This window comes from Gobio gobio (assembly GCF_949357685.1).
Source record: "Gobio gobio genome assembly, chromosome: 17".
Classification (NCBI taxonomy): domain Eukaryota; kingdom Metazoa; phylum Chordata; class Actinopteri; order Cypriniformes; family Gobionidae; genus Gobio; species Gobio gobio.
In genome coordinates, this window is record NC_137110.1 from 24,444,488 (window position 1) to 24,467,177 (window position 22,690).

Sequence of the window (22,690 nt, forward strand, 5' to 3'; positions counted from 1 at the left end):
TTTGGAAGTGAAAAAGAACAAGTCATTGTGTAATTTACAGTGAAAAAAAGTAAATTGACATTCCCAGAATTCCTTGCGTGACACTTCACATTTGATGTATTTTCATTGAATAGCTTCTTATTTTTTTCTAATGAGTTATGTAGGGTTTTATGTTACATCTAATGTTAATGAATGTTTATTGCATTTTTTTACCGTAAATTTTACGGGGATTTTTTTTTTACAGCGTGGGATGGCTTGAGGGTTAGTAAATGATGGGGTAATTTTCATTTTTGGGTAAACTATCCCCCTTTAAATTTCTTTAAAAAAAAGATTGTATAAAGAATAAGTACTGTAATGACCTAAAAATAAGTAGTAGGCTAGCATGAAAATAGAGCTAAGGCTGTAACCATGTCTTGAACATTAGGGGAATTAAAGGTTTAGAAGAGATTTAAGTGGACATTAGAAAGGATTTAAAAGGGATAAAGGAAAATAAACAAGAACTGTTAAAGAAGTTCCAAGTCTATGTAGCCTAGTTGTGAATTAAACTCTTTGCAAATAATAGGGTATTTAAAAATAAAAAATTACACACATTCACTCTTATTTTTAAGGGTAATAGTGTTTTGCTCATTATTTTCCTGAAATCAATTAGTAATCTCAAAAAGTGCCAGCATTAGATAAGACTTGTCGTTCTTTAAGACATATTGACCTTTGTCCATTTTACGCTTCAGTGCTTCTATATGGAAGCTTGTTTCCACCACAGAATACAAACAAAAGAAGAAAAAATATGACAGTTTTGACTTTTTTCCTCAGAATTGCGAGTTTAAAGTAATTTTTTCCCTCCCAAGAGATCAATTCTCACAATTTTGAGTTTAAAGACCTTATTTTAATGATCTGAAGCGCACTTAGGGTGTGTACGAATCCACGTTGCAAGTTTAATAACGGAAAAAAAAACGGTCTGCGCGCATGATCCAAAATTATATCTTATATTTTATCATTTATATCTCAACAGACTTCCATGTTTTAGCTATCGCTTGAAATATGATCAGGGATATAGAGTGGTGCAGGTATGACATCAGAACCCGGAAGTGTAATTCGCCGCCACAGCTGGTTCTTTCGAGATTTTTATACAGCATTTTATAATGGGGTTGTTCAATTTATGAGTAAAATAAAGCCTTTGGTAAACATAACTTGACGATACTTTGACATTTTGTTCTACAACATAGGCTACACTGCACACACTCACAGCATAAGCTGTCTTATCTTATTAGTTACTAGTAACTATTAACAACGTACATTTTCAAAAATGAACATAACTGCGTCAAAATTTGCGTTTTCGCTATGGTGTGTGCAATTTACTTTGTAGAACAAAACATCAAAGTATAGTCAAGTTAGGTTTACCACAGGCTTTATTTTACACATAAATAATATTTAAAAAATCCATTCTAAAACCCCACAGGAAAATCTCAAAGGAACCAGCAGCGAATTAGTCTTCCGGGTTCTCATGCCAATTCACACCACACAGACAAACGCCAATTAACACGTTTGTTGGGTTTAGTCGTTTGTTACTGTCGCCATCTTTTGCCGTTGGTCAGGGTTTGTTTTTACCTGACTGAAAAAGCGTTTGTCTATCTGTTGGTGCAGTGTGAGCATGAGTTATTTTTCATAAAATTCTAAATCCAACAGATGTTTGTTGGTGTGTTTGTGCTGTGTGAATTGGCCTATACCTGAATCACTCTATTTTCAACAAGTTTTCCTATTTTGCCATGCATAAAACAATGGCTCAAAGATCAAAAGAGGCCCACAAAAGACCAAGTCATTCATAGTGTTGCATAAGTTCCACATTTATTTCATATCTGACAATGTGTTAAGTGTACACAAACATTTGACTCATAATTCCAACACTCAGAAAGAGACATTGAACTACTGCCCACTGAAGATGGTACAAACCGGTTACAACTGCATATTACACCATTCACAGCAATCATGTTTATATACAAGGCAAGTAAAACAGAGAAAACGACAGAAAAAAATGCATATGAATGGAGTATGTGCATAACAGGAGAATGGAAGCACACAAATATTTGGTGTCGATTATGAGAACGGAATCATTCTTTCACTTTGGGAGGTGGTAAAATGGATGCGATGTTTTTAGCTAGGAAATATGACAATGCGATGTTTTATGGAAATTGCTTGTAGAAACGGCACAGGACAGGCTATAACATGAACAATTTTATTCAGCTCTCTGCATTACTTTCTACAAGGTGCACAGACAAAAACAAAGACAATTCACATTTGCTTAAACTGAAAGTGATTTTTTTAAAAAATAATTTTGTTGATAACGCACCTGCTATAACTATTAACATATGCAATTATTTATAAAGATAGTGGCATTGCTTATTGTTTACTCTGTCTGAACTGGTCATGAAAGTGAAGCTGATTGACACGCATGGAAAAAGCAAAAGGTGCATGAACAGAGAACTAATGAGAATTAATGTAGGGATATATATATTTTTTTTTTTACTCACAGAAACAGAATACCATCCTAAACACCAATATTAGTAACGTGATTTTTGGAATTAGAAGTGTAGATTTCATAGACATATCAAGGCTTTCAGTAGAGGTTTGTTCAAGGTGCCAGATTCTTGCGGTACTGAGCATGTGCTGTAGGTTGGCTGGCCTCAGTCATACACATGTGCATGAATCTTGCTGCCCTGGAGGCACCTCATGTGATTTGCAAAGAGTTGATGAAAGGCTTGTGTTAGTCACGCAAATCGCAGGATCATCCAATTATCTCACACTACATTATAAGCCACCTGGCCTAAATATAATAAGCAGTGAAAGTGGAAGCATGGGCTCTGCTCCAGTAACTGCCTAAGTCGAGGTCTGGCCCACAGGATTCCACCTGATATAGAATGCTTTTGCACTAAAAGTGTCTAAATCACAGCTGTTGGTATTATATGACTCAAAAATTTTGTTTCATATACTATAAAATGTAGTTTGGCTAAAGTTTATCAGCGATCCTGTTTTTGAGTGGTTTTGCCTATTGAAAATAAGCACAACAATCAGACCTGAGATGACTTTTAAAACAAATGAGGTTTGGAGCAATACTATGATGGAACAGATTATTTCTGGAGTTCCTGATGATATTAGAAATTGGTTGAATAAGTAGATTGGTTTAATTTCATTTGCAAGTAAAATCAGTTGAGGAAAAAAATATTTACACCATCTAGATATGCTTAGACATCTCAAAACCCAGGGCATGTGCAATATGCAAACTATCTAAAAACTGATTTTGCCTGTGCACAAGAATGATTACACACAAAGAGAAAGGGTGGTAGTGAAAGTGGATGATGACGATTGTAAAACAAAAACAGAGTAGATGACGCAAGAGGCACAAAATCATATCTCATCATCACTCTCTGGGGTGCGTTTAGAAAATTCCACCAGTACTGTACATTTGATTTGTTCTAACAAACTTCTAAACCTTCCATTTTCCAAAACTGACCACTGTACAAACACTCATGTAGGGTTCTGGGCAAAAATGTATTTTTCTCTACTTATAAAAAAAAATTCTTAACCGAAGCTAGTTAAAATATCGAAAAAGTAAAATTCAAGTAATCTACATGTAATAGCAGCTATCCCAGCATTCACTTCTAACCTGTTCCCCAAATGCATTTCATGGTGTCGGGTGAATGAGAGCAGTGCGGTCAGTAAAACGGAGGTTAGTCAACTCATGATAAAAAAAAGTGCCATATGCAGAAATTGCACTGTACTTCTTCAAAAATATTACAGTCTTTGTCAATAAATACATGCTGAAATAAATAAAAACATGTTAAATAAATACCTAACTAGATAAGACTTTAATAGAAATTTTAAAAATAAATTAGACAGATATAAGATCATTTGGGGATACCGATATTTTTTATATAAAATATTAGACTGGATTATGATACATTTGAGATAAATCTACTGACCAGTACTCCAACAAAAATAGGCCAAATCTTTATAATGGTTCTCATACAGAGATAGGAGAATGCGACCATTTTCCGTTGCCAAATTTTTCCTCATGCGTCCTGATTATTTTGAAAACTTTATGCATTTCAAGGCCTTACAAGGGAAACATTATAAAGGTATATGAGTATTTATGAAGGGTTGTACTGCGTCCAAGAACTGCACTTAAAGAGAGTAAGAGCGTAATATGATGTGATTCATCTGCTCCTTGCTAAGAACTGCTTATCATTGATCAATTCTATCTTCCATAGCCAAGAGATGAATAAACATATGGTCTGCTGACTTAAATACTGACCAGTTTTAAACCCATAGACTTGCACAATAAGGCCATGTGATCCATTTTCCCACCAAACTCAAGATATGGACGTCACTCGTCACCGTACCAAATTTAGATGTGTTTGCGTGAGCTGACAGCTTCAGAATTAGAAATTCCCATCACCAACGTTCTAAAATGCTGCTGAAGACTACATAAGCATACTATCTCTAACCCAATAAAGTAGTTAGCCTGTTCTGTTGGCGCTATAAGTTGAATATTTAGGCCACTGTAGATGCACAACAAAGGGGCCTTTAAGATACAGGTGCACAGTCGGTGCTAGTGTGGGCAGGTGCAGGAACACACATGTAGGAAACAGGGGGTCAAGACAGTTGATTGAGCACAGAAACGGGGGGGATCTGTCAGTAGATCTATTTACAAGTTTAGTCCTTTGTGTTTTTTGTCCTCGAAGAGTTAGGTGTACATGTGGTGGGCTCAAAACCTCATCTGCCCGGCTCTTCTTCTGGACAGTTTAGACCTAACGGGAAAAAGACAGTTGAATAAATATTGGCATGAACGGGGGTTTTTTTGTGAAAGAGTTAGATATGTGCTCCACTGTACCTGATAGATCCAGCAAGCAGAGGGTTAAAGGCATAGAGCCAGTCATGCATCTCCTTGTCATTACTGGCCTGAAGGAGTATCCCACGATGCTCTGTGCATACCGCAAATGTGTAGGGGGTCTGCAGTTCAGACAGACATTGGATTACAGTTCAGTCGATACACTCGATACAGAACAGTCGAGTTTTCTCAAAGAAAAGGAAATATTTGTCGATGTTTTACCTTCAGCATGGCCTGCTGGTCTTCGCTGTACTCCACTTGTGCCGAGGACAGGTTAAGAATGGCCCTTTCCACTGTGTCTCTCTCTGTGTTGTAGATGTAGACATATGGCCGGCGTACCACCACATATCTCTTAACCCAGCCATTACTGTGGGGCTCCAGGAAGTGCAAATAACCTTTCTTTGACACAATCGGGCTGCGACATTAAAATAGAGTGCAAGTTAGAGTCAACTTCCAAACATGTCAATTCATTAAATCTCCAGAAATTGAATTTCATTTACAGGCAAATGTAAAATAAAAAGGAATTGCTCAACAAAATTGTAAATACCTGACGCGGATTTCCTGAATATCTGGCACAAAAGTGTGGGTCCTTGATCTGGACTGCCGAGGAGACTTCTTGCCCTCTGTTTCAGACTCAGGAATGGGGCTGACAGCACGGGATCGAGGTGTTGGGGGTCTACACAAATGAGCAGGAAGAATATAGATGTAACTATTAGTTAGATTTATGTTTTATTTGGAACAATATTTGGTATGCAGCTTTAAAATGATTTAATACCCCATTAAGACTGATGTTCCTAAACATGACATGACAATATAGCCCGTTAACTGTCAGTGGTCCTGGTAGCGGACATGTTGAAATTGGACATTGCATTACCTTTTAGAGGGCTACATTTTTGTGATATCAACTTCAAATTTGGAACACAATTTGGTTAGACATACTGTATGGCTACTGTATGGACCCTCGTACGTGTATGTGTAAAAACCGAAGTATACTTTGGGCTTAAGTCTGATCAATAGTAGACAATAGTGTTTTTGTATGTGTGTGTGTGTGTTGCATAAATCACCTTGTTAAAATTCTTTCAAAATTCGAAATGAGATAGCAGTCACTAAGTACCGACCTGAGTTCAGTGTTGTGGCCGTAGCGTCCCTCGACAAGTGAGGGACATGTTGAGGACGGTGTGAGGGTGCTTTCAGCACACACTGAGGCTGAGTCTTTCAAAAGAGTTACTGACATCTCACTCAACTACAACACATCACAAAAGAGAAAACATTCATTAAACACAGAACACAACATGCAACCTTCATAAAAAGACTGAAAGACTGAAATCTAATTTCTGTAGGTTTGTGCAGCAATAGTCAGAACTTTTTTTAAGGTGGTAACTGACAGAAGAAAATTGTGTAAAATAGTGTATTATATTCTTAACATCTTCACCTTGCTCTCACTGGCGCTAACACACACATGGCTGTAGTCCCTGTTAAAGGTGTGGTTAAGCAAACGCAGACACTGTTGGGATAAACAGAAAAGGGGAATGTTAAACTGATTGACAAGAGCCTTTTGCTCACGATTTCCTGAAGTTATCACAGTTTATGAATCATTTATAATATAATAGTATTAGATAATGCAGTGGTTTCATGAAAATGGAGATAGGAAAACTAACAATGCTGTAAAAGTTAATTATATTACATTATTCTTAAAAATATATATAATTTTAAATTATAAATATAGTTGAATTGAATAAATTACAAAATGAATGAATTAAATAAATCATAATAACATTGTAATAATATATAAAATTATATATAATGATATATATATAAATTAACAAATTTTTTTGGCCAAAAATTGTCTCAGTAAAATGGAAGAAACAATTACATATACTGTATGATCCAAAATATAAAATTATTATAATTTATTTATATATAATTTCTTGACTTTTTAAAGATTAGATTTCTCAATATTATATTATGTTAATTATAATTTGTTACAGTATTTTCATTTTATAATATATTACAAATTTATAAATATTATATTTAATAAATATTTGATAAATATTGAATATACTTTATGATCCAGGTTATAAAAATATTATAATTTATATATAATTTCTGAATTTTTAAAATACCTTTGCAGCCAGCTCCTTTTGCCTCTCGTTGGGTGTGTCGGGGCCGGGGCCAGGGCTGTGGCCCAGGCCCAGGTGGGTGGATGAGGAAGAGGACTCGGTTAGATCTTCACTCCCGCAGGACAGCAGCGACTCCTGGCCCAGCAGCAGGGTGGACTCCAGCTTCTCCCTAAGGAGGAGGTAGTGTCTAGTTTTCTCCACCTAACATACCGCAGAAGGAAATTAAATCTCAGATACTCAAAAGACACATTCTAGTCATTTCACATTAAAAACCAAATAACTTTGTTATATAATAACTTTGTGAGGATGTTCTCACCTCCTGCAGGAGGCTCAATTTTTCCAACTCCCACTGATGGTCCAGGATGAGGCTGTCACTGCGGGGCCTCCAGCCAGCCAGGTTCTCCTCCCCTCGCACATACGCCACCGACGTATCCAGCACCCTCCTGCGCCGTCTTTGCATTCCTGCACATTCAAGTGTCATTTCAACAGCAGAACCTCCCCTAAAATGTAAACTACCCAGCATCTCATAAATCCTCAGTTAAACAGACTAATGTCTTACCTGGGCTCCCTGCATCAGCCAGGTGGCACAGACTGAGCTCATACACGCCAGTTACACGGTTTCTACGTGTAAAAACAAACAACAGAAAACCTTATGGTAACTTTAATGATAATAGGAACACAGCAAAGGACTTGTCTATAATTTGAAGCAGCCGTACCCTTCAGATGGCCTCAAGGTGCCACTGCTGAAGAGGTTCCTGATGGAGCGAGATGCCGGGAGCTTGGCGTCTCGTGAGTAGAACACCATGCATAAGTCTTTGGTTATCACTGTGGGCTGTGTGCAGTTCTCCATCTGGAAAAAGAAAACCATTGTAAGCTTTTTAATCTAAAATGGTGCTTAGAATAACCATGGCTTTCTAAAGAACAAGCAACACCTATAGAGCACAACAGTTGGGTTCCAATAATCTCAGAGGTTGTTAATTGGTAGTATATGATTCTATTGAAATCATTAGTCCATGTTATTTAAAGGCGTTATGAACTGGATTTTAAAAATTTTTTATACTGTTGTCTGAGGTCAGCTTATGACGTTTGTGTGGTTTTTACATTCAAAAACATTATAATGAATAAGTAGTAGGCTATTTTCTACCCTGGTTTTGAGCCTCTCTCATGGAACGCTCGGTTTTTATGGGCGTGCTGCACTGAAGACTTTGAAGTAAACACCCACTGCTATGATTGGATAAGCTTTGCATATTGTAATGAGCGATCGGCTCCCCCATGAGTACATGTGAGAAATTGTTTTAAAAGTGTGTGGGAAAATAGCAACCAAAAAGATTTGCTCGCAAAATGTTTTTATCAGATACAAACACAATGATTTATCTCTCATCCACCCGCAATTAATTGGAATGTTATTTTTTATTACTTGGCCCGCCCGATCGGTGGATATACAGTAACTGCGAACCGTGCAGCATGAAGTTTATGCAGCATGTTTATTGCTTGGAAGTTCGATCTGGTTTAGCTCCACGTAGGCCTATGTTATTTATATATAACATGCCATATACAAATCGGTGGGGGCTACAGAATCAGGCGTTCTTTTTCTGTTGAGGCGGCGTTTCACCACACCCTGACGTCACAGCTTGGCACATTCTGAGATCGAGCGTTTGTTGGGCCTGGTGTCAATAAAAGCTTTTCTTTGACTAACAAGGAAGTTTTCAGCTCCGAAACTTACAGGATATTCTAATATCACGATTAGCTTTTATATATCAAAGGCTGAATGAAAAGTTGATTTCTCAATTCATGAGAAATTCCTTTAAACGCATTTTTAAAAAAAAGATTTGAATAACAAATTACACCAAAAGAGCTCTAACAGCAACCACCCAGTCAGTCTCTCACTACCTCACTACTGTTCATATAGACACCATTCAAAAGTGTTTTTTTCTTTAAGAGATGAATGCTTTTATTCAGCAAGGACACATTAAATCAATAGGTGATCAAATGATCAAAGGTGAGAGTTAAGACTTTTACATTGTTACACATTTTTTTTCAAATAAATGCCGTTATAAATAAATGCTTATGAACTTTGAACTTATGAAAAATCCTGGAAAATGTAGTTTCCACAAAAATATTAAGCAGCTGTTTTCAATATAGATAATAAGAAATGTTTCTTGAGCACCAAATCAGCATTATATAATGATTTCTGAAAGATCATGTAACACTGAAGACAGCTGCTGAAAATTCATGAATAAATTACATTTGAAAAAATATTAAAAGAGAAAAAAGAATTTAAAATTTTGATATTTCATAATATTACAGTTTTTTTTGTTTACTGTATTTTGTTTAAACAAATGCAGACTTGGTGAGTATTAGAGACTTCTTTCAAAAACATTTGCAAAAATATTACTGGCCCCATACTTTTGGATGTTAATGTATACTGTATATGAATATTTTGAAACAAACTTAAAATATATCGTTCCTATACTTTTTCATCATTGCTTCATGGAATGTTAATTCAAGGAATGTTGTCTTTTTATCTGATTTTCAAATACTTGTTTGATTCAAATCAAAATTTGTAATGTTTTGACTGACCTCTGAGCTGTTTGGTTTGATGCATGTCATGAAATTCTTTAAAGAAGATTTTTTTTTTCTCTGTGGAAAAATGAATGGGAACTATACTTCCAGAACCAAGATCACTACTAAGTGGACAGGTACTGTTGCGCTCTATAGAGCCACAAGGTTTATTGCTATTTGCCTCTCTTTCACATATGTACTTGATTCAACCGTAACAAATGCCACTGGCTGTTTGCTAAATTAAATTAGCTGGAACTAAATAATGTAACTAAATAAGTAAATGGCCTTGGTTACCTCCAGGTAAGCAGACAGAGTCATGTAGATTTTCTCTCCATAGGGAGTGACACGGTTTAGCAGCAAAGAATTGTGCATGGATGAATCCCAAGCAGCATCAAAACGGAAGAATGTCCTATATTAATGGTAGAAAACAGCATTAAAGATATGATTTAAACATAGAACAAGGTGAATTTACATATTCTCTTAATTATATTAGAAGTTCATAAATATTAATAGGCTAAATACATTAACTATGTTATTACATGATAAATAGTATCAGCTTGTTAGGCAAAAAACTTACTGATAAAAGATAATACTGTGTCAGTGTTATTGTTTTAACGTAGAAAAATTCATATTTTTAAAGTGACACAAAAGTGTTTAAAAATTATGACCAGGAGCGGACACAATATAAATGCATGCAACAAAACATTTTAGCTTCATCACTAGATACGAATGCCACCACCAATGATGTGCAGAACGATGACGGTTATCAATAAAATAAAAGACAAAAATAAAATTAAAATGATGAGGGATGAAAGACGAAACCATTCAAAGAAGGAGGCAGGTACAAGGGGACACTTATACCTAGGATTAGTCCCCAAGGAAATGCTTTAGGTGGAAAGGAAAGAATCAATGATAGAATCATCGGTAAGACATTTCAGAGAGGATAGCATATAGCAAATTTACCTCAATTTATCTCATTGAGGGATGCAATTGAGGTAATGTAATTTCACAGACCTCCAGGAAGTACGAATGAACTAATAATGACCCTAAAGCAATGCAATAGTATGGGCTGCCTCTTACACATAAGTTATATTCACCTTGTTGAACTTTAAGCACAAGTTTAAGTTGAACAGTACCCTCCCTCGCTCTGATAAATATAGGTCATAACCCACCGAAATGATCACAGATTGGATCCACTTATATTTCTGGCCCTACGCCGGGTAAGGGTCTTAAATCTCTAAATGCCTGAGTCTAAAGTATATGAGAGGGGCCGAGCTTTTCCGAGGTATGTGATAGATAGAGCTTATGTGCTTTATATGTTGAGTGTTAAAGTGAATGGACCGGCATGACCCAGTAGGCAGCTTTGTGGCTGTCATTCAGACATGGAGAGAGAGACAAGGAGTGGAAGAGGTACTGGAAATTGACTTGTTGAAGAGATAGGGAGAAAATAATGAAACATGTTGGGAGAAATTTCAAGGGTCACTGTGAGGTTGTGATCATGGAGAAGGTCTAGAGACCCTCCCACTTAGTCTATTGAAATCCTATAAAAGGGATAATTCACCCAAAAATGACAATATTGTCATCATTTAAGAGTGGAATTCACTACATGACTTTTGCAGTCTGGACAAATCAATGCTAGTCGTCAAAAGTAAGAGCCAGTTTTTAGATTTTGGGCAGTCTGACTTGACAGACTTCACAGAAAATGTGCATTGTCTATTATGGGAACAGACTCTTTTTAAGTCGATTTAAGAACACTTTTTTATTATTATTTGGCATGTCTCTCCTAACAACGAGGCACATTTCTGCATTCATTTGTTGTGTTCGGAATGACTTGAAAGTGATCCTCAGTCGTTAATTGTATAATGCCATAGTTATCCATTTACATTTACAATGGGGAAAATAAATGCCCTAGTAAGTGGATAAGTATAAGGGAAAAAAACCTTGCCTAAAAGCATTTCTATTTTTATGAGAATAGACCCTCCCATGGTGATTTAGATAATAGTTTTTTCATTATCCATTACTTTTAAAATTACATAGTATTAAAAATAAACAGATTTTTGATTCAAGTAAACCTTTACTATATACTTTTTTATTTTTAAATACTATATTATATTAATTGTTCTGCAACAGGGTTTATGAAACTAATACTTTATATTGCCAAAAGTATTGGGACACCCCTTCAAATCATTGAGTTCAGGTGTTCCAATCACTCCCATGGCCACAGGTCTATAAAATCAAGCACCTAGGCATGCAGATGCCCTGTCCCAAATGGCACCCTAAACCCTCACGGTCTTCCTCTGAGTCCGCACTTTCACGACGTAATGCCGCTCTGACTGCTGGGAAGAAATCTGCTGCGTAACCCGCACCAGTGTGGCTCAGCAGAAGTGCGCATCGAGGGCGCATATCGACCTCAAAGGAGGCGATCGCGAGCACCCTTCTGAGACCTAAAATGACAAATGGGACACCCTGCGGTCTAGTGGACTTAACGGACACGCGCACGCAGCAGCCATTGCAAGTCCACAAGTCCGAAAGTGCACATAGAGTACCCTTTGGGACAGGGCCAGAGTGACAAATCACGCTTCTCTGTCTGGCAAACCGATGGACAAGTCTGGGTTTGGCAGTTGCCAGGAGAACGGTACTTGCCAGACTGCATTGTGCCAAGTGTAAAGTTTGGTGTGGGGTTGTTTTTTAGGGGTTGGGCTTGGCCCCTTAGCAATATAGTGTATATACAGAATGACAGTGGATATACAATTTTTTTCTAAATGACAGAGACTTGGCCATGACAGACTTAGATTCTACTTTAGTACCTTGTGGATATGTCTGCAAATGAAAACTTTATATTGATTAGCCACTATTCTGAATATTTGAAGGACGTGCCCCCTCAATATCTATGACAGATACGGCCCTGCAACCGGTGGGAACCTACTGGATCATCTTGGGCATCTTGGATCAACAATTATACCCTTTTAAAGGGTACTATAATATGCACCCTTTAGGGCTAAATAAGTTACAAAGTTGAAACTTAATGGTACTATCTCAATAAATTTCTGAGAGTGTACCATGGCCTTAAGCTAGTATGATATGTCCCAGTTGGGCTCAGGACAGTTCCCCATCACTTGATAATTCAGCTGGTCAAGCACCCAAACCAATTTGAGCCAGCTAGAAGCCAACTACCATGTTCCAAAACACAGCTACCGGACTCGCTAGTTGGCTTTAGCCGGTTAGGACACAAACACACAGTTAGAGGACACCCAGCCATCCAATTTCTGATGCTATTGTTAACTCCCAAAAAAACACATAAATCAAGCTCCGCATACGAAGCAAGATGAGGGATTGTGAGGATAATTTCCACCTCCCATTTACACACGATAAAAGAGATTTCCTGTTGTTTTACCTTCCCTTTCAATTTTTCTTTCCCTTTAACTTTCTTATATCAGCCAATCCAAACTATAACTCATGTTCTTGGCAAAATATACAGCGAGACATTTCTTTCTAAGTTTATTGGTTCTGCCTGCATTGAGGATCTAAATAATATTGAAGAATTACTCATTGCACAGGGGTAAGAAAGCAAGCATGCTACCACTGAGGTAATGCTTACATGGATTGTTGAGCTGCGGCACACTGCCACCCAAGCTGCTGGAAATTAAAATTGGTTTCTGTGAACATATATGGGAAGGACACTGCAGGGCTATACTCAACTCCCTGGCAAACTCTTGGGACAGTATAGAAACTACATTAGAGGATGATGGGGTGTGGATAATAGTACAGTTGCCAAGGTGACAAGTGTGTATTAAGACTGATATTAAATACTTTGAGGAATTATGTGAAGATATCTTACCTTCCCAAATCATTACTCATCTAGCAAAAATATGTTCTAAGAACATTTTTATTCCCATTAAGGAAACATTATTTCTGAAAGTTCTCGGAACATTCAAAACATCTGTTTCTTTCTTTCTGGTTAGCAAAAACTAGGGATGCACAATTTATCGGCCACCATACGATATGGGCTGATATATGTTCATTTTTAATGTTATTATCATTATCGGTCCAATAAGAAAATTTGGCATATATGTTAAAGCCAATAAGTAATGGATTATTTTTTCTTCAGCTGAGACACTTCAGATGCGCTCTGTTCAACATGATAGTTTTGAATGGCTTGAAATATGATTGGAAACACTTCAAAAAGGAAAATACATGTGCAGCGCAGGTCTATCATATAGTCTACATAAAATTATAATGAGAACATCATTATAATTGTGTACTTGGGACATGGCTTCCCATGGTGAGACTTTCGTTTTTTTGTATCAGGTTCTCAAAAAATAATATACAAATCTGGATTAAGATTTATCGGCCAATATATAGGCCTAGGTGATCAAATATAAAGAATTATCGGTTATCGTATCGTTTTGAAAAACATTTTGAAAAAAGTAGTAAGTTGTGACGTATAAAAAGCAGACAATTTTTTTTTTTACAAATAACATTTTTGTATTAACCTTACTGAAAATACACTTGTTCGTTACTTTGAGATAACTTTTCCTGAACATTAGCTAAAGTTCCGGGAAAAAAAATCCTGTTAGCTGGGTTTTGCTTTTAATTCGTAAGCTAAATTTCTTTCTGCTCACAATTTATTTTTAAGCACTTATACTCTACATTTGACCTATGGATTGCAAGTTTAAGGCAGGACTGAAAAAAAAAAATTGTCATTTAAAATATTATAAAAATGCTACAGCTAAAACCCATTTACTAATTAAATGTACATTACTTTACCAAATACAGTGAATTGCGGGTTACAGGTTTAATACTATACCGCATTATACCCGGTGTGTCATTTTACTGTAAAAGAGGGTGTTAAAAATTATGTGTATGAGAAATAAAATTCTGATCGTGATATGTAATTGCCCAGTCAAGCGGAACTTTCCTGGCTGGCATTTCAACAAGAAAAACAGATTAGGATAAAAACAATATTCTCATACTGTGGACGACACCACCCTTATAAGCAGCAAGCAGCTTACAAGCAGCTAATTCCTGGGATTATAGTTGTGCTGATTTAATAATTACAATCTGCAGAACAAAATATTTGTTTATAGTCATTCAGGCAGCATATGAAACCTTGAAAGAAATTTGATCAATATTACCCCCTAGTGGTTAAAAAGAATGGCTTATGTGAGCAGAGAATGCAGGGGAGACTGTCAATAAACTTGACTAAACACATTTTTTTCGTATGAAATCATAAATCTCAGTGGACTAACATAACACTAATTTTGTTCAGAGATTCATGATTAATACTGAGGTTAGCAGAGCGAGCCCTCCCGCCCATAAACAACACAGACCTCATGGTGTGTGGTCTGGCCAACAGTTATCGCCCCACACAGGCGAAATTGTGTTTTATGGTGTTGCTTTGACATTTGTGATGGAACTTGATCTGGTTGCAGAACTGTTTAAATGAAACCATAAACTTTTAATTAAGAGATGTCATCTAATTTGTTGAGCAAGAGCAATACATTTTATGTAGGACTGATGGAGCGTGTGTGGTAAGAGTGACTCATCATTAAAAATATTATAAAAATACTTTTAGTTTAAACTGGAGGAACGTGTGACTGATGAAGAAGTGACTGACGTAGATTACAATGTTCTCTGAAACGTCCAAAATCAAACTTTCAAAAGGTTCAATAGTTTTTCTTGGTTATGTGAACATTATTTTATCATTTTGAGGGAACGTTCCAAAACAAAACAAACATTTTAGACAAACGTCCAACTAAAATGTTTCAGAAAAAAAAAATTGCACCATGAACAATGTATAAATAAAGGTTTTGTGCTTACATTTTGAGAACATTACTAAAGACCAGATTACTTCAAATGAACAATCTTTTTCATAGCTTTTAGAGTGTCAACATAAATTTCGAAGAATGTTCCTAATTAGTTGGGAACGTGACTATGATCTCTACCACACCTCCTGTAAATGATTCAGCCCATACAAAAGCCAAGCCATGCAATCCAGTCACCTAGAGTTGCCAAAAATGTCAAAAACATACAATACAGAACAGAAGCTTCACACACAAAAGCATTTCCATGGGAGCCGGAGTGAAATTCTCTCACATTTTCAGAAATAGGAGGAAAGGAGAGAGAAAAAAAAATAGACAAACCAACATGAATGCAGAAAGAACAGTATTTGAGAGCCAAAAAAATGACGCAAAGAACGATGGAGGTTGATTAGACAGATGGCCAGAGAAATAAAAATATGAAAAATACACATTCTGATGTGTGTGTGTGTGTGTCTGATAAAATGGGAGGAGAGGGATTTGAAGGTAATATACCTAGGCATGTCCGAATCAAGAAACTGTCTGAAAAAACACAAAACAACATTCTGTTAGTGAACTAGAGAAATCAGAAGGTTGTGGAGAGAAGATTGTGTGGCCTCCGCACAACTCTCTGTCACATCTTTGTCCTTGTTCGGTTGCATTAGTGCATGAATCCAGCTCCGATACATGGTTTTATGGGTAGGCCTAGTGTGGATCGCAGAAGAGGAGGTCACAGCTGCTTGAAACGAGAGCTTTGTGGGGTGCAGATGGATAAATCTGATAATATAAGATAATCCAAATGATTATGATTTGATTTGAAGCATTTCATGTTTGCAAAGTCTGGATGCTGATATATGATGCCCATTTAAGGTGATGTCATAGTAATGCATTGCAGATGACAAAATGCTTTGTTTGGCTGCTAGCGTATAACGTGACATGACAAACGTGGCATTTTGTCTTCAATAACTATCACGATGAGAGAATGTTAATGATGGATTTTATTAGTAAAGTTTAATAAATGCTTTTTAACGTTAGGCTTTCTTCTCAAATAAATCTTCACATGCAGATCACAACAACGTGATGGTGACCAGCAGAGATGTCGATCCACTGTGTGGTTCAGTGAGAGGGTACAGTAGCTGAGTCTGAGCGATGGAGTGTGGACAGAGCGAATGGAATGAACAGATGAGAATGGACACAAATGCAGACCAGCATCAAATGGGAAGACTTGCACAACCAGCAAGGAGGTGAACTAGAGAACCATTTTTCAATTCCCTGCCTGTTCGGAAAATAGTGAATTTTGTTGGTTCCATAATTGTGACCTCCTTCATCGTGGCTAATAAAATCACATTTTGTCTTGTGCGCAGTGGATTATTTGTTATGAGTTTTATCAAACAGAAAAAGAGCAGTCTGTCAGTCAAGCGATGCGTTAAAAGTATCCTGACTCACTGTGGTTATGTCATGCAGAAAGGTCGCAATGATTAAACAATCCAACAGTTGTGAAAGAGGTGTGTTGAGAGGTTGCGTTAATATATTTTAAGCATTTATCTAGGTTTATTCCATGTGTGTACCATATAAATCAGTGTTAGAATTAAACATGGTCAGATTTTCAGGGCGCAAAATCTGTTGACATTCATTTTGCACATATCAAATTGTTGTTCGGGTTACCCAAACGCTAACCATTTAATTTTCAGTAACCAACAATCTTACTATCACGTTTTTACACAAAACATATTTTTAAGATATACTTGTGTTACGTAAATCTAAATAAATAAAAATGACAGTAGCTGTTTAGACTAGCATCAAAGCAATGGCTCTCAACCAGGGAGCAAGCACCCACTAGGGGGCATCAGCAAACTTCCAAGGAGCCTCAGAATGACTTGAATGAAAAACGATTCCCCTTAAAAATGTTGAATTTTTATTTTTTGAATATTGTGTTGGGGCCTTTGAGTCAAAAAGGTTGAGAACCACTCAATCACGTTACTTACATTATGTAATATGTAAAATTAAAACAATTTACTTGCACTATTGTTCAAAAGTTTGGGCTCAGTTGTCATTAAGATTTAAAGAACAAAAAAACAAACAAAAAAAGAAATTGATACTTTTATTCTGCGAGGATGCATAAAATGTATCAAAAGTAATAAAATATATTTATAATTTTACAAAAGGTTTCTATTTCAAATAAATGTGGATTCTTAATTTATCAAAGAATCCTGAAAAAAAGTATTACAGTTTACACAAAAATATCAAGCAGCACAACTGTTTTCACCAAATCATCATATTATGATGATTTCTTAAGGAAATATATTTTAAATGTATTAAAATAGAAAACAGTTATTTTTAATTGTAATAATATTACAAAATATTACTGTATTTTGAATAGATAAATGCAGCCGTGGTGAGCTTCTTTCAAAAAAAATTTGTACAAAATTGTACCGACCCCAAACTTTTGAACGGTAGTGTACTTTTTTTTAAAAATCCCCCAAACCTTTTGTTTCGACTTCTTTTAGGGGGGTTCAAACCTTAATTGGAGCAGAATAATTTGCACCCTGTCTTTAATACTAAAAGCCTCGATATGGCAGTTCTAAGATGTGCCAGTTGTCAGTCCCCACAACCATGCAGCGAGTTATGGTATGTTTGTGCAAAGGAACATAAAAGTGTGAATATACTTTTTGTCATTATCTAAGGCTGGCACTGTTGCTGTGCTGTTTGATTCTGAATCACTCCCTTGTGGCAAGCCTTTAAGAGCTGTTTGGAAGGTTTGGTTCACTGACTCATTTCTCTTTGGCAAAAACTCATCGCTTTAAAGTTGTGCAGAGAACTGTTTGTCTCACAGGCTTGGCTTCAGCTCTCAGATCATATGCCAAGGCTGAGGAGAGAGTCGTATTAACTGCAGCAATCACTAAAATGGAGACCTGGTATTAAAAAGAGTGGGAAACAGCCAAAGAGGAGAAAATCTGCTACTGAGTGTTCTAGGAGAAAAAAGGCTTCATGCCAGATAAATAAATCTCCCATGTACCGTAACCTCTTGCGCAAGCGGTCTTAAATTTAAAATGACAAGAATCATTTTCAAGATGATTAGTGTTAGTGTTAAAGACATGAGAATGTCCATTTTATTTGTAAACTTCTAAACTTGTCTTCTGATGTCTTGGCATATTTATTAGGGATGAGAAGGTACCTGTCATCTTGTGTGGGTCGAATGTATCCTGCAGACAGTATGTTGAGAGAGAGAATATTGGGGTCGATGATTGTCTCATCTGCTTCAGGCGTGTTCCGGATGCGCCCTGTCAAACGCAAAAATATATCCCATTTGCTGAATATCACAGTATCGCTATTATTTACTCATATGCATTGAGCATAAGTTCGAATTTGAGCCCAAACTCACCTACAACCAGCTCTCGCACTTCCTTCCACTCAATATCTCTTCCTGACTCATGTACTATGGTAATTGTAACTCTCCTTTGGATGCCCTGTTATGAAAATGTTGTGTTGTTGTATGTCATAATGTAATAATATTGTACTCTAATGTTAAAATAGTATGGAAAATGGTTTATGTGTTACACAATAACATAACATAAAATACAAGGAGAGAACATTTTCCAGTACCTGATGTAACATGAATGTGCCATGGCAGGGCATGCCAACCCGGTGGTCCACTACGGCTGGGATATAGCTGCAAGGGACAGATACAAATCAAATTCAATAACCAGCAGTGTCTAGCTTTCCTTGGTGTAGAAACACCGTACACAACATGTACAAGAATTTACAAAGCCAATAGATTTAATATTATTATGAATAATTATTAACATATATTAAACTATATAAAATATATAAACTATGTCTTACGTATTTATATAAATTTTTAATTATATATTTTAAGCATGTCCAGTTTGGTATTCTGATAAATAATTGATCTAAGACATCATTGTTTTCATATAAGGTACCATATGACAAATTTACAGTCAGATTTTTCTGCCATTTAGTGAACAACAAAAATGTTTCTCCAACGGGCCCTGGTGCAAATTTTATGTACAGTATAACTAATTTGAATTTAAGATTTAAGACCACGGTACACACATCATATTGTATAACATAATACAGCACATACACCGATCAAGCATTACATTATGACTAATATTGTGTTGGTCCCCCTTTTTCTGCCAAAACAGCCCTGACCTGTCGAGGCATAGACTCCACTAGACCCCTGAAGGTGTGCTGTGGTATCTGGCACCAAGATGTTAGCAGCAGATCCTTTAAGTCCTGTAAGTTGCGAAGTGGATCTCCATGGATCAGACTTGTTTGTTCAGCACATCCCACAGATGCTCGATTGGATTGAGATCTGGGGAATTTGGAGGCCAAGTCAACACCTCAAACTCATTGTTGTGTTCCTCAAACCATTCCTGCCACCAGGGAATACCGTTTCCATGAAAGGGTGTACATGGTCTGCAACAATGCTTAGGTAGGTGGTACGTGTCAAAGTAACATCATGGTTTCCCAGCAGAACATTGACGAAAGCATCACACTGCCTCCGCCGGCTTCCCTTCTTCCCATAGTGCATCCTGGTGCCATGTGTTCCCCAGGTAAGCGACGCACACGCACCTGGCCATCCATGTGATGCAAAAGAAAACATGATTCCTCAGACCAGGCCACCTTCTTCCATTGCTCCGTGGTCCAGTTCTGATCCTCACGTGCCCATTGTTGGCGCTTTCGGAGGTGGACAGGGGTCAGCATGGGCACCCTGAGTGATCTGTGGCTATGCAGCCCCATACGCAACAAACTGTGATGCACTGCGTAGTATTCTGACACCTTTCTGTCAGAACCAGCATTAACTTCTTGAGCAATTTGAGCTACAGTAGCTCGTCTGTTTGATCGGACCACACGGGCCAGTCTTCGCTCCCCACGTGCATCAATGAGCCTTGGCCGCCCATGACCCTGTCGCTGGTTCACCACTGTTCTTTCCTTGGACCACTTTTGATAGATACTGTCCACTGCAGACCAGGAACACCCCACAAGAGCTGCAGTTTTGGAGACCCTTTGACCCAGTCATCTATCCATCACAATTTGGCCCTTGTCAAACTCTCTCAAATCCTTACGCTTGCCCATTTTTCCTGCTTCTAACACATCAACTTTGAGGGCTAAATGTCAGTTGCTGCCTAACATATCCCACCCACTAACAGGTGCCATGATGAAGAGATAATCAGTGTTATTCACTTCACCTGTCATAATGTTATGCATGATCGGTGTACTGTAAGAGTATACATAATGCACATATTTAAAACAATGTGGGAAAGATGAGAGTATGGTGTCAGTATAAATTAAACCTACACTACCAAAAGGTTGGTGTCTTTAAGATTTTTATGCACCAAGGCTGCATTTATTTAATAATATAATGATCAAATACAGTAAAAACAGCAATAGTATTAATATTATATTATTGTAAAATATAATAACAATTTCAAATAAATGTTTTCTATTTTGATATATTTAAAAATGCAATTTATTCCTGTGATGACAAAGCTGAATTTTCAGTATCATTACTTCAGTCTTCAGTGTCACATCATTCTTCAGGAATCATTATAATATGCTGATGTATTGCTCAAGAAACATTTCTTATTATTGTCAGCAATGTTAAAAACATTGTGTCATTTCATATTTTTCTGAAAACATCTATAATACATTTGAAGATACAGGATTGTTTGATGAATAGAAATTTCAAAACAACAGCATTTTTTGGAATATAATTTTTTGTCACTTATATATAAAATATTGTCTTTATTGTCACTTTTAATCAATTTAATGCATCCTTGCTGAATAAACGTATTCATTAATTTGCAAAAACGTAAATTACGGACCCCAAACTGTACATACAGCTATATGTATAGTGTTTAAAATGTCCTGTGGGAAGAATTGCAAAGTGTCTAAAATGATTCCTGATGGTACTGAGAGCAAATTGTAAAGCAATTGTATGAATGATAGCAGGTATGATTTCCTTTACATCATGATCTAAAAATCAATTAAAACATTTTATACGGATACACTGGATCTCATTGATTTTACAGGCCACACTGAAGACAGTAATCGATTTTACAATCTATTCTGCTCGGACTGAATCTGTTAAAGGCTATTTAAAGGGAAAAGGTCAATGGTTAGACAAGACACTTACTCTCCATTGGCCTCTAGCTCACAGATTTCAAAGAAGACCATCAGGTCGTATTTACAGTGGCACGGTCCTGCTGTGGGTCGTGTGAGAGCTGTCAGTTTGGTGGCAGGTACTATGCAGAAAATAGAGAAAGAAAGAACGACAAAGAGAGTCAAATCAATACTGAGTTAATCATAGACAAAAGGATAAAATAATTAAATGGCAGATGAGAGGGACACTAGAGTTTTACAGGAGAGAGGAAGATATGATCACAGTATAAGAGGAGGAATAGAGCATAGTTAGAGAGGACCAGGAGTGGGAGATCAGGGGTCCGATGTAAAGGCACACTGCTGTTAAGATGAATAAAGTCAAGTGAATAACAGTGATCCCTGAACATCTGCACATGCCAAGCAGAATTAATAAAGGAATAATTAACTTCAAAAGGAAAATTCTCGCATTATTTTCTCACCCCCATGTTGTTCCAACCCTGTATGACTTTCTTTCTTCTGTGGAACACAAAAGGATATTTTTCTTTATTCTGGCCACTTATTTCAATGTAATGTAAGTTAACGAGTATCAAGCACTAAAATGACAACAAAAAAAGCACCACTCTCAAAAAAGTGATTCATACAAGTCTGAATTCATACGATAGCAGTATATTGACTCAGTGAGTTGAACTAGAGAATTGGATCCGTTTGATTCATAACTAAATCAACTGATTTATTGAAAAGATACAAAACACGTTGAACGGAAGCATAGTTCTCTACTTCTCTCATGCGCTTACATGGAGAAGATCAATATATCGCGTGGCTTCAGAAGACATTCACTGTGTGCTGCTTTTTTTGGAGTTGTTTTGCTTTTACTCATTTGCTAACATTACTGTATATACAAAAACAATTGCTCAAAAATTCACCTTTTGTGTTCAACAGAAAAAAAGCTAGCCGTGTAGATTTAGAATGAAATCAGACTAAGTGAAGGATGACAATTTTCATTTTAAAGGGAACTACTCCTTAAACTCACACTATGTAAAAAAAAATTTCAGTAAAATATCAAAAAACCACTAGGCCAGTGTTATATATTTTGTTCGGTTGAGTACTTACAATATCCCAAATGTTTCCAACTATTTGTAAATCATGAAAAAATTGCTATTTTAACCAAGGAACCGGGACGTGTGAGGAAGTCGCCTGTCAATTGCGTCATATCTGCATTACCC

General features: G+C 36.7%; 1 protein-coding gene across 1 annotated transcript in view; it reads right to left on the reverse strand.

The window, feature by feature from the left end:
• Positions 1-1,797: 1,797 nt before the first annotated feature.
• Positions 1,798-22,690, reverse strand: part of kif1aa (kinesin family member 1Aa) — a 92,560-nt gene continuing 71,667 nt past the window's right edge. Inside the window, exons 34-49 of the mRNA XM_079841142.1 lie at positions 21,502-21,610; positions 18,945-19,011; positions 18,724-18,808; positions 18,517-18,622; positions 15,858-15,884; positions 9,838-9,952; positions 7,698-7,831; positions 7,541-7,602; positions 7,298-7,443; positions 6,985-7,182; positions 6,294-6,365; positions 5,980-6,104; positions 5,409-5,537; positions 5,084-5,276; positions 4,865-4,983; positions 1,798-4,781 (exon numbers count right to left, since the gene is read on the reverse strand). Of these exons, the coding sequence (XP_079697268.1) occupies positions 4,739-4,781; positions 4,865-4,983; positions 5,084-5,276; positions 5,409-5,537; positions 5,980-6,104; positions 6,294-6,365; positions 6,985-7,182; positions 7,298-7,443; positions 7,541-7,602; positions 7,698-7,831; positions 9,838-9,952; positions 15,858-15,884; positions 18,517-18,622; positions 18,724-18,808; positions 18,945-19,011; positions 21,502-21,610 (1,730 nt within the window). The 3' untranslated portion in view covers positions 1,798-4,738. The remainder of the gene's footprint in view (positions 4,782-4,864; positions 4,984-5,083; positions 5,277-5,408; positions 5,538-5,979; positions 6,105-6,293; positions 6,366-6,984; positions 7,183-7,297; positions 7,444-7,540; positions 7,603-7,697; positions 7,832-9,837; positions 9,953-15,857; positions 15,885-18,516; positions 18,623-18,723; positions 18,809-18,944; positions 19,012-21,501; positions 21,611-22,690) is intronic.